This window comes from Gopherus flavomarginatus, chromosome 19, assembly GCF_025201925.1.
Source record: "Gopherus flavomarginatus isolate rGopFla2 chromosome 19, rGopFla2.mat.asm, whole genome shotgun sequence".
Taxonomy (NCBI): Eukaryota; Metazoa; Chordata; order Testudines; family Testudinidae; genus Gopherus; species Gopherus flavomarginatus.
The window spans coordinates 4,853,929-4,865,601 of NC_066635.1; the positions used below are offsets into that span (position 1 = coordinate 4,853,929).

Here is an 11,673-nt window from a genome sequence, read left to right on the forward strand (position 1 = left end):
TCACCAGCCTGCACCCAGGAAAGAATTGTCTGTAGTAACTCAGATTCCACCCCATCTAACATCCCATCACAGACCACTGGGCATATTTACCTGCTAATAATCAAAGATCAATTAATTGCCCAAATTAGGCTATCCCATCATACCATCCCCTCCATAAACTTATCAAGCTTAGTCTTGAAGCCAAATATGTGTTTTGCTCCCACGGCTCCCCTTGGAAGGCTGCCGTCCTGTGCCACTTGCATCCAGAGCCCTTTTGTCAGCCAGCTGCCTATGTGGTCTTCTGCCCCCCGGGGGGTGCTTTGCTATCTGTAGCAATGCTATTGCCCATCTTGATTTAGACACAGGCCTCACCGCTGAATTGCAGCTACTTCTGGGGTGGAGCATGGAGGCTGCTGAACTGCACAGTAACAGGGCTGGAAATGAAGGCATGTGGCATATATATCGAGCCACCTGCGAGAAAATCCTAGATCTGTAGGGCAGGAGGGGAAATCAAGGCATCTTTTCATCCAAACCCTCTGCGCTGAAGCAGAAGCAAGAAAACCTAGATCGTCCCTGACAGGTGTTTGTCCGACCTGTCAGTAAAACCTTCAACGACGGGGATCCTGCTTAGGCCACCTGTTCCAGGGCTTGACTATTCGTAGAGCTAGAAAGTGTTTCCTAATATCTAACCTGAATTTCCCTTGCTGCAGACTAAGCTCATTGCTTGTCCTGACCTCAGTGAGCATGGAGACCAGTTGATCCTCACGCTCTTTTTAACAGCTGTTTACATATTTCATGGCTATTATCCGGTGCCCCCATGTCTTCCCTTCTCTAGAATCTGAACACGAGTCAGGTTTTCTAAACCTTTGCTCATTTTTGTGGCTCTCCTCCCGAATTTCTCCAGTTTGAGCACATCTTTCAGACAGTGTGGCTCCCGGAATTGGATGCAGCATTCCAGCCGAGGCCTCCCCGGTGCTGACAATTACCTCTTGGGTCCTGTTAATATAGCCCTTTTCGCAACTGCCTCACGTTGTTGGCTCCTGCTCAGTTTGTGATCCCCGCTAGCCCCCAAATCCTTTCCAGCAGTATTGTCACCTAGACAGGAGCCCATTTCTGCGATGAGTCACTGGCCTCTGTTACCTTGGTACCCGCTAGCAGCAGGGCAGGGTGGCTGATCTGTCCTGTGCCCCCAGGTCAGTGCGGGAGAGTGAGGATGACGAGGACGAGGATGAGCGGAAGCAGAACCGGGGCTGCACCCTGCAGTACCAGCACTCCACCCTGCAGGTCTTCACCCAGTTCCACACCACCTCCTCGGAGGGCACTGACCAGGTCATCACCATGCTGGGACCCGACTGGCTGGTGGAGGTCACCGACCTGGTCAGCGACTTCATGAAGGTGGATGACCCCCGGGTGGCCCAGCTGGTGGACAGCAGCACGCTGGCCGGGCGGGAGCCGGGCACCACGCTCTTCAAGGTACGGGCCCCTCACCCCCTTTGCTCGGGGCGGGGGAAATCACTTGGCTGGAGCTGGAAGGCAGCGATGGAACGAGTCCTGCGTGCAGAGGGGTGAGTGGGTAAGCCGGGGGCCTGTGCCTGGGCTTATGGGGCACCCCAGCTGGCACGTACTTGCTAGAGGTAATCAGGGATTCCCATGGGGCCCCTGTCCCTCAGGGTTGAGCTAACAGCTGATGAAGCAGAGGAGGAAGTCCTTCCCTTCCCCCCAGTGGGGGTCAGGCTGTTTCCTGCCCCTCCTCCCTTCAGCCATTATATATTGGACGGGGGGAGTGGCCGGTACCAGGCTCCAGCAGCTGAAGGCTGGGCCACCCAGAAGGGGCCCCTGGGAGCATGATGGAGCAAGTCACGTGGGGAGGGACAGGCTACCCACGGGCTACCCGAGCTGGGGCTAGTTGCAGGTAGGACTGTGGCTGTACCTGACTGCAAGTTGGCTCAGGGCTGCAGCCCAGCTCTGTACATGGACCCCGCTGGAAATCCCCAATCAGGGTCAGTTCCACTCCCTGTCACCCTGGAGTTAAAGGGGCGGAGGCACCTTTCACCTGCGGTCTGTAAATGAGCCTCCCACAGGCATGGGGCCGATCGACTGATGCCGGATGCCAGCCGCTGTCAGCAGGGAACCACTCCAAAGCTCCTTGCCCTGGAGAGCATCTCCCTCCTGCGGCCGCCCCCCAGGGCAGGGTGTGTGCTGCAGGCGCTGCCCCTTCCCCTCCTTGGCCAGAAGGAGAGGTCAGCCGGCACCAGGCATCTGAGAGGCTGTACACAGAAGGGTCAGGTCTCAGGCTGGTGTAGTCTGGATCTGGGGTCCTTTGCAGCTTTCTGGTCCAAAGGCCGGCCTGGGTGTATCCGATGCACAGAGGGCGTGTGCAGGGTGTTGGCATCCTGGGCTCGGAGTCCCCCAAAGAGGCAGTAAATGTGCAAATTCTCTGCCGTGCTGAAGAAGGCGTCCTCCCCGCCATGGGCACCCGTCCCTGAGGTCCCCGAGCCCCAGAAGCAGCGTCTGCCTGGCCGAACCCTGCCTCTGATCCTCGCTCCGGCTGTGAATGTCATCCTGGCTTTGAAGCTCAGCAGCAGACTCTCTTTCCTCCCCCTGGGGTTGGGGGATGGGGAGGGGTGACGGGGTGGGCGCAGTTTAAAGTTATCTCCGGAGCACTTGCCTCTCCTTCAGGCTGGCTCCAGCCATTAACTGCAACGCCGGGCGGCCCGGGCCGTAATTAGTTCTGGGCCTGGGCTTGGTTACGCTTTTCTAAGCGAAATTCCTGGTTTCTTCAATACTGGCTTCAAAGGGCCGAGCGTCTCAAAGTCAGCGCAACTGGTGCCAACGGGTCAGAGCTCTCCAGGAAACCCCGCTCAGTGTGCAGCAGCAGCTTGGGCACAGCGCAGGCAAAGGTCGTGCCCATGGGGTCGTCTCTGGGGCCTTGCCAGATGCTTTATCAGCTCCCCAGCTCTCAGGGGGCCAGCGATGTTCCTTGGCTGAGGAGGAGGCTAGGAGAATGGGGGAACTGCAGCGCTGCTTTGTGGGAAAGGGTGGGCCCTCCTTGGCATCAGCAGGGCATTGCTGTAAGGGAGCTCCCAGCACTGGGGGTGGTCCCTCGTTGGCGTTGGCAGGGCACTGCTGTGAGGGAGCTCACAGCACTGGGGGTGGTCCCTTGGCATTGGCAGGGCAGTGCCAAGAGGCAGTGAGTCACTGGCTGGGCCATCACGGCCACTCCCCGATCGCTCTCTCTTGCAGGTGGTGTCCCCACTCATGGAGGCAGTGCTGGGGGAGACGGCGGTGACGGTGGTGGATGAAAAGGTCAGCATCACCGATCTGAAGGCCCAGGTGGTGTCCAGCCTGTCACTCTCCCTCCATCCCAGCCCCGGCAACAGCCACACCATCGTGGCTAAGACGGCCGCCCAGCAGACCCTGAACTTCTCCAAGCAGGTAACACGGGGCTCATGCAACATGGCTCACCGAGTGTGGGACTACGCCTCCCGGCATGCACTTTGGCTCTCCATGGAGCATTGCACGCTGGGGCCTGTAGTCTCCCAGTGACACACCCGCACGTGGGCACCTGTACTCACTGCTCTGCCATTTGGATGCGGTCCTGCCCCGGGGAGGGCCTCTGGCTGAGGCACCCTTCAAATTACTCGCTCAGAGGGGGGACGGGGCATGCAGTGCGGCTTAGGGTCAGGCTGTAGGGTGCAATGATTTCGTTGGGGCTCAGCGGAAATTCGCCCCCACCCCATGTGATGTGGCAGGACTGCTCATTTCTGGCTGGGAGAGGCCCTGGCTCCATCTGGTGGGCGGGATCCCCGATCTGCTGGCCTCGAGGGAGGCTGACTCCTGTAAGAGCCTGTAAAACGGCGGGAGTTCCCATTGCTCTCATTCTGTGTAACCCCCGGTGCCCAGTCCCTCCTGGAGACCTCACACGGCCAGCTGGCCAGCAGGGATGACCCTGCAGCTGCTCCTGGCTGCACTGGCACTGCTGTGCTGGCAGAAGTCAGGGGCCTCTCTGGCTCCTCTCTCACCGATCCCTAGCTGGATCCAAGCAGGGCCAGGGCAGCCAATGGTGGGATCAGACAGTGAGGGGGTTCAGTACTGGCCCCCTAAACCACCCACCCTAGATACCCTCAGCACCCATTCACCTGCCTACCCAGACACCCCCAGTTCCCATCCACTGACCAACGCCAGCTCCACCAGAAACCCACCCTCTTACCGCAAGCTTCCGGCAGCTCTGTGTCCTGCCCCAGCCACTGTTTGGGTCAGGGTGTGTTGGTCATATGCAAATTAATTGCAAACATGCAAATTAGCTTATTAACTAATTTGCATGCTCGACTTTGCATCTGTACCAAACTTGTCAGCTATGCCTAGGAGCTGCCAGGTGAGGCTTGGCCCTGGGAATCGTTTGCAGCAGTGCCTTGGCATGACACTGGCGCAGGGCGCGATATCCCGGGGCTCTTCGCTGGCCATATTGCGCTGTGCAGCGCCCCGTAAGGGATCTCCAAGGGGCTCTGCGGTACGAGAGGCCAACTGAGCGACACACTTTACAGTGAAGTCAGTGCCAGTCATGATGACCGGCGAGTGTGAAATGGGCCCAAGGAATGGAACCCATTGGCACCAGGGCCAGGGGGAGGTCATAAATCCTTCCTCTCTGTGGGGGCTTTTTATAAGTCTGCTGAACAGTTCAGTCCTTTCAAATCCATAATCCCTCCTAGGGAGAGAGACAGAGAATGGGGAATGGACGGATGGATGGTTGAAAAGATTGTCGGATGGATGGAGAGCATGGGGAATGGATGAACAGCACGGGGGATGGAGTGAGTGGGGGAGGGAGGGAAAGAATGGATAGAGAGGATGGCAGGTGGATGAATGAGGGTTGGAAAGCATGGGGGATGAATGGATGGACAGAATGGGGGATGGATGGATAGATGGATGGATGGTTGGGGAGCATTGGGGATGGAGGGATGGATGAATGGTTGGGGAGCGTGGGGGATGGATGGTTGGGGAGCGTGGGGGATGGAGAGATGGATGGATGGTTAGGGAGCATGGGGGATGGAGGGATGGATGGTTGGGGAGCATGGGTGATGGAGGGATGGATGGATGGGGAGCATGAGTGATGGAGGGATGGATGGATGGTTAGGGAGCATGGGGAATGGAGGGATGGATGTTTGGGGAGCATGGGGGATGGAGGGATGGATGGATGGTTGGGGAGCATGGGGGATGGAGAGATGGATGGATGGTTGGGGAGCGTGGGGGATAGAGGGATGGAAGGTTGGGGAGCATGGGAGATGGAGGGATGGATGGTTGGGGAGCATGGGGGATGGAGAGATGGACAGATGGAGGAAGAGATGGATGCATAGATAGGTAGATGCCTATTCCCCATGTTTGTTTTGCAGGAAGCCCTCCTGAGCATGTGGGTCTCATACAGTGATGGCACCACGGTCCCCCTCTCCCTGTACGACCCCAAAGACTATAACCTGGTGGTGAGCAGCCTGGATGAGAAAGTGGTGTCGGTGACCCAGGACCGGGCCTTCCCGTTGGTGGTGGCGGAAGGCGAGGGGGCTGGCGACCTGCTGCGTGCCGAGCTGGTCATCTGCGAGAGCTGCCAGAAGACCAAGCGCAAGAGCGTGCTCTTCACGGCGCTGGCCAGCGTGCGGGTGCGCTTCAGCTCGGAGGAGGACCCCACCTACGACTATGGGGATGCTGGCCACGTGCCGAGCAAGCCGGGGACCTCGGGGAAGGAGGAGAGCGCGGCCAGCACCACCCTGCGGGCAGATGTGGAGAGGAAGCTGGAGCCCAGCCAGGACAGCAGAGCTCCCAGCATCCCCCATACCACTGAGGATTTCCCCACCATCCCCACAGGCTTCGTGCAGGTGCCACGGGGGCTGACGGACCTGGAAATCGGCATGTATGCCCTGCTGGGCGTCTTCTGCTTGGCCATCCTGGTCTTCCTCATCAACTGCATCGTCTTCGTGCTGAAGTATAGGCACAAGCGGATCCCGCCCGAGGGCCAGACCAACATGGACCACTCCCACCACTGGGTCTTCTTGGGCAACGGGCAGCCCCTGAGGGTCCAGAATGACCTCTCCCCTCCGCCTGAGAGCCCCGGCAACCCGCTGGAGAGCGTCCAGACCTGCTGCCATGGGGACCACCAGAGCAGCGGCAGCTCACAGACCAGCGTGCAGAGCCAGGTGCACGGGCGAGGAGATGGCTCCTCGGGGGGCTCCACCAGGGACCAGAGCGAGGACCCACTCAACTCGCCCACCTCCAAGAGGAAGCGGGTGAAGTTCACCACCTTCGCCACGCTGCCCTCCGAGGAGCTGGCCTACAACTCCATCCCCATCGCCGATGAGGAGGACCTGGAGTGGGTGTGCCAGGACATGGGGCTACAGGATCCCGAGGCGCTCCACGACTACATCTGCAGGATCAAGGAGATCGCTTAGCGGGCTGCCGCGCCCTGCCACACTACGCCAGCCGTTGCCCTCCGGCTAGGGCTTGAGCGGATACCCGAGACCCTGACCATGGGAGCAGATTTTCAATACTCCCCTCCCTTTCCTTTTCGCTCTCTCTTCCGTGCACGGGGCTTCCCCTTCCGCCACTTTTTTTTTTTTCGTTGAAAGGGAACAAGTGTTGAGCGAGCCAAACGGAGCGGGGTGAACCCTGGCGTCCCGAGGGAGCGAGGGGCCGCCTCTGCCTTCCGCCCTCTCACCGCCAAAGTGCCGAGGTGCCTGCACGCTGCTTGCACAAACGCCACCCCTCCTGCCGGGCAGTAGGTGGCGCCGTAGAGGGAGCTGGCACAGCTGGGGGCGCGGAGCCCCGTGTTACGGGGAAGACACTGGTGGGGGTGCAGGAGCCAGAGCTAGAGCAAAAAGAGGTGGGGGGGGGCGGGTTCAGACCTGGAGCGGTAACGGTCAGCGTGGAGGGCTCAGCTCGGATGTGCCCGCTCTCCACGTGCCTTGACGCTGCCTTGCCCTGCCCTGCGAACCACTGACCGAGCGGCGAGGCCTCCTGCCCTGCGGCCTCCGAGCGAGCATCGGCCACGAAAGACGAACAGGATTTCTCTGCTTTACTTTGTTGCACAATAATGTTGAATAAATATACATTCAGGGATCCCCCCGATGGGCCCGGTCCTGCCACCGGTGTCACGGGACACGCTGCTCTGAACGCCGGGGGAAGGGAGGGGAGGAGTGGGCAGGGGGCATGGCACTGAGCTAAGGACCATTGGTGCCTTGGGAGTGCACCAGAAAGCTAGAGCTAAGCCGTGTGGCTTTGGCCCAGCCAACCCCACTGTCACCGCCCCCGGGGAATAGGTGGCCACTCCCTTTGCCAATCAGCCCATGTCTGTTCCTGCTGCCTGTGCCAGGCCCTGGGCTCCTCGCTCCCGTCCGGGGCCTGTTCCCGCCACATGTAGCTTCGCTTCCAAAAAGCCAGGGCTGGCACGAAGCAGGGAGGGAGAGATTGAGGCCAGGGACCCCATTGGCCTCCAAACCCAACCCCAAAGCACCTGAGCTGCTTGGGAATCTAAAGCCGAGGTTCTCGGCCCCGGGCCAAGCTCTTGCTGCTTCTCCCAGCTCCTCAGTCCCGTGCCCGCCCCCGCTTGCGTTTCGCAGTCCTGGCGTGTGTGCCTTACACAAATGGAAGCACATGCGGAAATGGCCCCAACCGGCACGTCAAAGGTCCCCTCGGCTGGCACGCCGCAGGCGTGGGTTCTCCGCCAAAGCTGCTGGCCTCCCACCTGTGGCGGGGTGTGGGGTGAGCTGAGCTCCCAGCTACCCAGCTCCCAGGCCGCAGGCTTCGAGAGGCTGCACTGCCTCGTGTTTGAAGCACAAGCCTGGGCGTCAGCTGCCTTGGGTCCCATTCGTGAGCCAAGCTTGAGTGAATCACCCTCCCTGCACTGCCCATGCCGTGCCTCAGTTTCCCCTCTGTACAACGTATTACTGTGGTTCTTCTTTGGCTCCCCTGTCCTTCCCGGGTTCAGCGCAGGCTGTTATGGGAGGTAATTGCTCGCTTCTCTGCCTTCTGCTGCCCAGGGCAAGCCCAAAGGCCGAGCGATGGATTGAGACCTCACATGCCACGTAGCAACTCCTGCTGTGGCCCACTCCCTCACGTCCCCTGGGAAGGGGCAGCTGCTCCTGGGGAGAGGAGATGGTGCCAGCCCCACAGGGGTGAGGCAAGGCTCTGAGTGAGTGGTTCAACCACGATGCTGTGTCCATAGCACCAGGCCTGGTCCCAGTGGGGCCTCCCAGAGCTAGGCCCGGCCAACCTGCAGTCATAGGGTCTCTCCCCACCACTGCCTCACCACGTTAAGGCCTCAAGCATAGTCACATGTTTGGCAACTGACCCCCTCCCTCTGCCAGGGAGCCTGGCGTCTGGGCCTCTGCCATCGCCACATTCCCACGACTCTCACTGCGGAGCCTGAGAAGACAGTGGTGCCTGCCTGCTGCCCCATGCCACATGCCCCCCCACCGACCATACTGGGCGGTAGACACACCGGCGCTGACTAGCAGAGGGGCAGGAGAGCAGAGCTGCTCATGCCAAGGGGAGGAGGAGGGTTGTCATGTTATCTTTCAAATGGGCTTTACCCACCACTGTGTCTAATTTGTATTAAATAAATAAAAGAGACTAGGGGAAAAAAGGCACTGGAAAGGCAGGTGCATGGACAGCATCTCTGTTGGGTTTGTGTAGCATTGCCCCTTTAGCCTGTGTGGTCTAGCCAACAATCAGAGCCTTGCGGCAGGTTCTGTCTGTTCAGAGGAGATATTGGTGAGAGTCAAACTCCTGGCGGCGGCTTGTTTAGTCACAAAGAATGTCCAAGCGCCGTCTTGTTCCCTGAACGCAGGAGCCGCAAACAGCAGCAGGCACTTTCCTGTCTCAGGAATCCCCACGCCTGTTCCTCCAGCCAGCTCTGTGCCCAAGAAGCCCTGTGTCTCTTCTGCCACGCCAGATCACACTCACAACCACCATCAACACACTCGGGCTGCTATTGGTATCCTAGCCCCTCTGTTTGCAAGCAGGGAACCCCACTCAGCCTACCCAGCTCAGCTCTGAGCTACCATGTGCCTTGGGCAGTCTCTCCATAGTTGTAGTTCTCTTGACTCCATAAAGAGACTTAATTGCTCCTTTCATTGAGACTGAAAACCTGCTTGGCCATATTAATTGATGTTAACTAGGGGCTTGTCTACACCCGGAGTTCATCAGGAATAGCTGCTGCACTTTAAATTCACACTCGACCTTCAGCTGAATTCTCTTCCAAGTGTAGACAAGCCTCAAGCTGTGATTGGCTAAGGTGCCGCTGATGGCAGCCATTCACCCCGGTCACAATAGTGGTGTAGCTGTACACAAGGCACTGCATGTGGCCATTAAAGCAGAAGAGAATTGGCTTCACCTTTGCCAATGCTGGAGGAAACAGCCCATGGCTCCTAGGTAACCCAAGCTGCTGGCCCTGCATTTTAGCAGTGGGCCCAAGCCGGCTCACCTGAGCAGCCTGGACATGGTTTCTCAACCTGGCTGGTCACAAAGGCATGAGGTTTGCCTCAGTGAAACATCTCACTCGTTTGAAACTCAGCTTTGGAAGCAGCCCTCATGCGCCGAGACAGTCCCCACCCCGCCTCCCCCGGCCTCTGCAGCGTTCAGCTTGGCTTAAGCCTTCCTCCTGCGCCCGCCTCCATTTTAATTAGGCGCCCACTGTGACTGTGCCGTACCATGCTGACGGCCAAGGTCGCTCCTGGCCAAACACTGCCCTTCCCCAGCTGGGAGTCAACCTCCGGCGATCCCTTGGGCGCCTGGATTTACACACTTGTAACTGAGCACAGAGTATGGCTTGTGGTGCTCTGAGGGAACGTCTCGCCTGCGCTCGGGGCAGCGTGTGGGGGCATACCGGAGCTAGCTTGCATCGAGCTAGAGCACCAGAAAGAGCCGTGGCCGCACAGCTAGCTGGCCATGCATGGGGCTAGGGACCTGGATGGGCTTGTGCTCAAAATGGCTAGCGTGGCACAATTACAGTGCAGCTGTACCCTTGGAGGAATTAACAACATCAGAGTAGATATTGCACCAGCATCTTCCAAGACAACTCAACCCCAGGACTGACAGCCCCACTTGCAAGAAGATCCATCCCTCTGAGAAGGCCTTCAGTAGCTAGCTGTTCCCCTTGGGGCACGAGGCCAGGGCCACTCAGTCTGTGCTGCATATATCATGGTATAATTCCTCACTCTGAACCTTAGCATCCAAAAGATGGGGTACCAGCATGAATTCCTCTAAGCTCAATTACCAGCTTAGTACTTGTAGAGCTGCCACCAACCAGGAATTCCAGTGCCTGGTACATTCTGGTCCCCCCAAAACCTTGCCCGGGGACCCCCAAGACCCAGACCCTCTGGATCTTAACACAAGGAAAGTAAACCCTTTCCCTCACCGTTGCCTCTCCCAGACTTCCCCTCCCTGGGTTACCCTGGAAGATCACTGTGATTCAAACTCCTTGAATCTTAAAACAGAGAGGAAAATCCACCTTCCCCCCTCCTTCTCTCTCCCCCTCCCAGACTCTCCCTGAGAAAGTAATCCTAACACAGAGAGAAATTAACCTTTCTCCCCACCAATTCCCTGGTGGATCCAGACCCAGTCCCCTGGGGTCTCACCAGAATAAAAAAACAATCAGGTTCTTAAACAAGAAAAGCTTTTAATTAAAGAAAGAAAAACAGTAAAAATTATCTTTGTAAATTTAAGATGGAATATGTTACAGGGTCTTTCAGCTATAGACACTGGAAATACCCTCCCTCCTAAGTATACAAGTACAAATTAAAACCCTTTCAGCAAAATACAAATTTGAACTCCTTCCAGCCAAATACACATTTGCAAATAAAGAAAACAAACACAAGCCTAACTCGCCTTATCAAGCCAGCACTTACTATTCTGGACATACAAGAGCCTGGATCAGAGAGATTGGAGAGAAACCTGGTTGCATGTCTGGTCACTCTCAGAACCCAGAGAGAACAACAACCAAAAACTAACAGCACACACACAAATTTCCCTCCCTCGAGATTTGAAAGTATCCTGTCCCCTGATTGGTCCTCTGGTAGGTGTGTGTGGATGGAAGCGGGTCTGAGCCACAGCCTGGCCTTGGTGTGAAGTGTCGAGATCCTGACAGGCTCTGCCCACAGCAGGCGCTAAGGTGTGTGCTGCACACTGATGTGTTATTTGTGGTGCCAGTCCTGGCCTAGGCCCCCAAACAAACACAGAACAGAGCAGGTCCCTGCCCCAGAGAGCCTCCAGTCCATATAAATGCCCACTTCCTCTCTGCCGCTAACGTTCCTATTAAAGCGGGTGCCCCTGCTGCAGAGCCAGTCTGTGCAGGGCATGGCACTGGCCAGCATGGCGGAGTCCCAGAGCAGAAATGAAATCTATGGGTCATGACTGGGGTTATCAGGAGCTGGGAATGATCCGGGCAGACTCCTAAGGGTCTAGATCCCTTCTGAGCTTTCGGGCGTCTTTGTTTTCCATGCAAAATTAAAGCCTCTCTGGGCCTGATTTTCTTCGGCAGAAACATCCGTTGCACCTGCAAAAGTTCTCAGCTAGCAGCAAATATTGTTCACAGTTAGCCAAAAACCCAGCCCACCTCCTGCCTTTCTCCTGGAAGATAACCCGGCCACCCTGCCAGCTATTGGCCCCAGGGAACAGCAACTCTCCCCACAGCTCGGTTTAACAGGAGACTTG

At 57.7% G+C, this 11,673-nt stretch overlaps 1 protein-coding gene across 1 annotated transcript in view; it reads left to right on the forward strand.

The window, feature by feature from the left end:
* The window catches only part of TMEM132E (transmembrane protein 132E), a 248,355-nt gene extending 241,221 nt beyond the window's left edge, over positions 1–7,134 (forward strand). The window contains exons 7-9 of the mRNA XM_050928908.1: positions 1,173–1,452; positions 3,223–3,414; positions 5,367–7,134. Of these exons, the coding sequence (XP_050784865.1) occupies positions 1,173–1,452; positions 3,223–3,414; positions 5,367–6,413 (1,519 nt within the window). The 3' untranslated portion in view covers positions 6,414–7,134. The remainder of the gene's footprint in view (positions 1–1,172; positions 1,453–3,222; positions 3,415–5,366) is intronic.
* Positions 7,135–11,673: the final 4,539 nt, after the last annotated feature.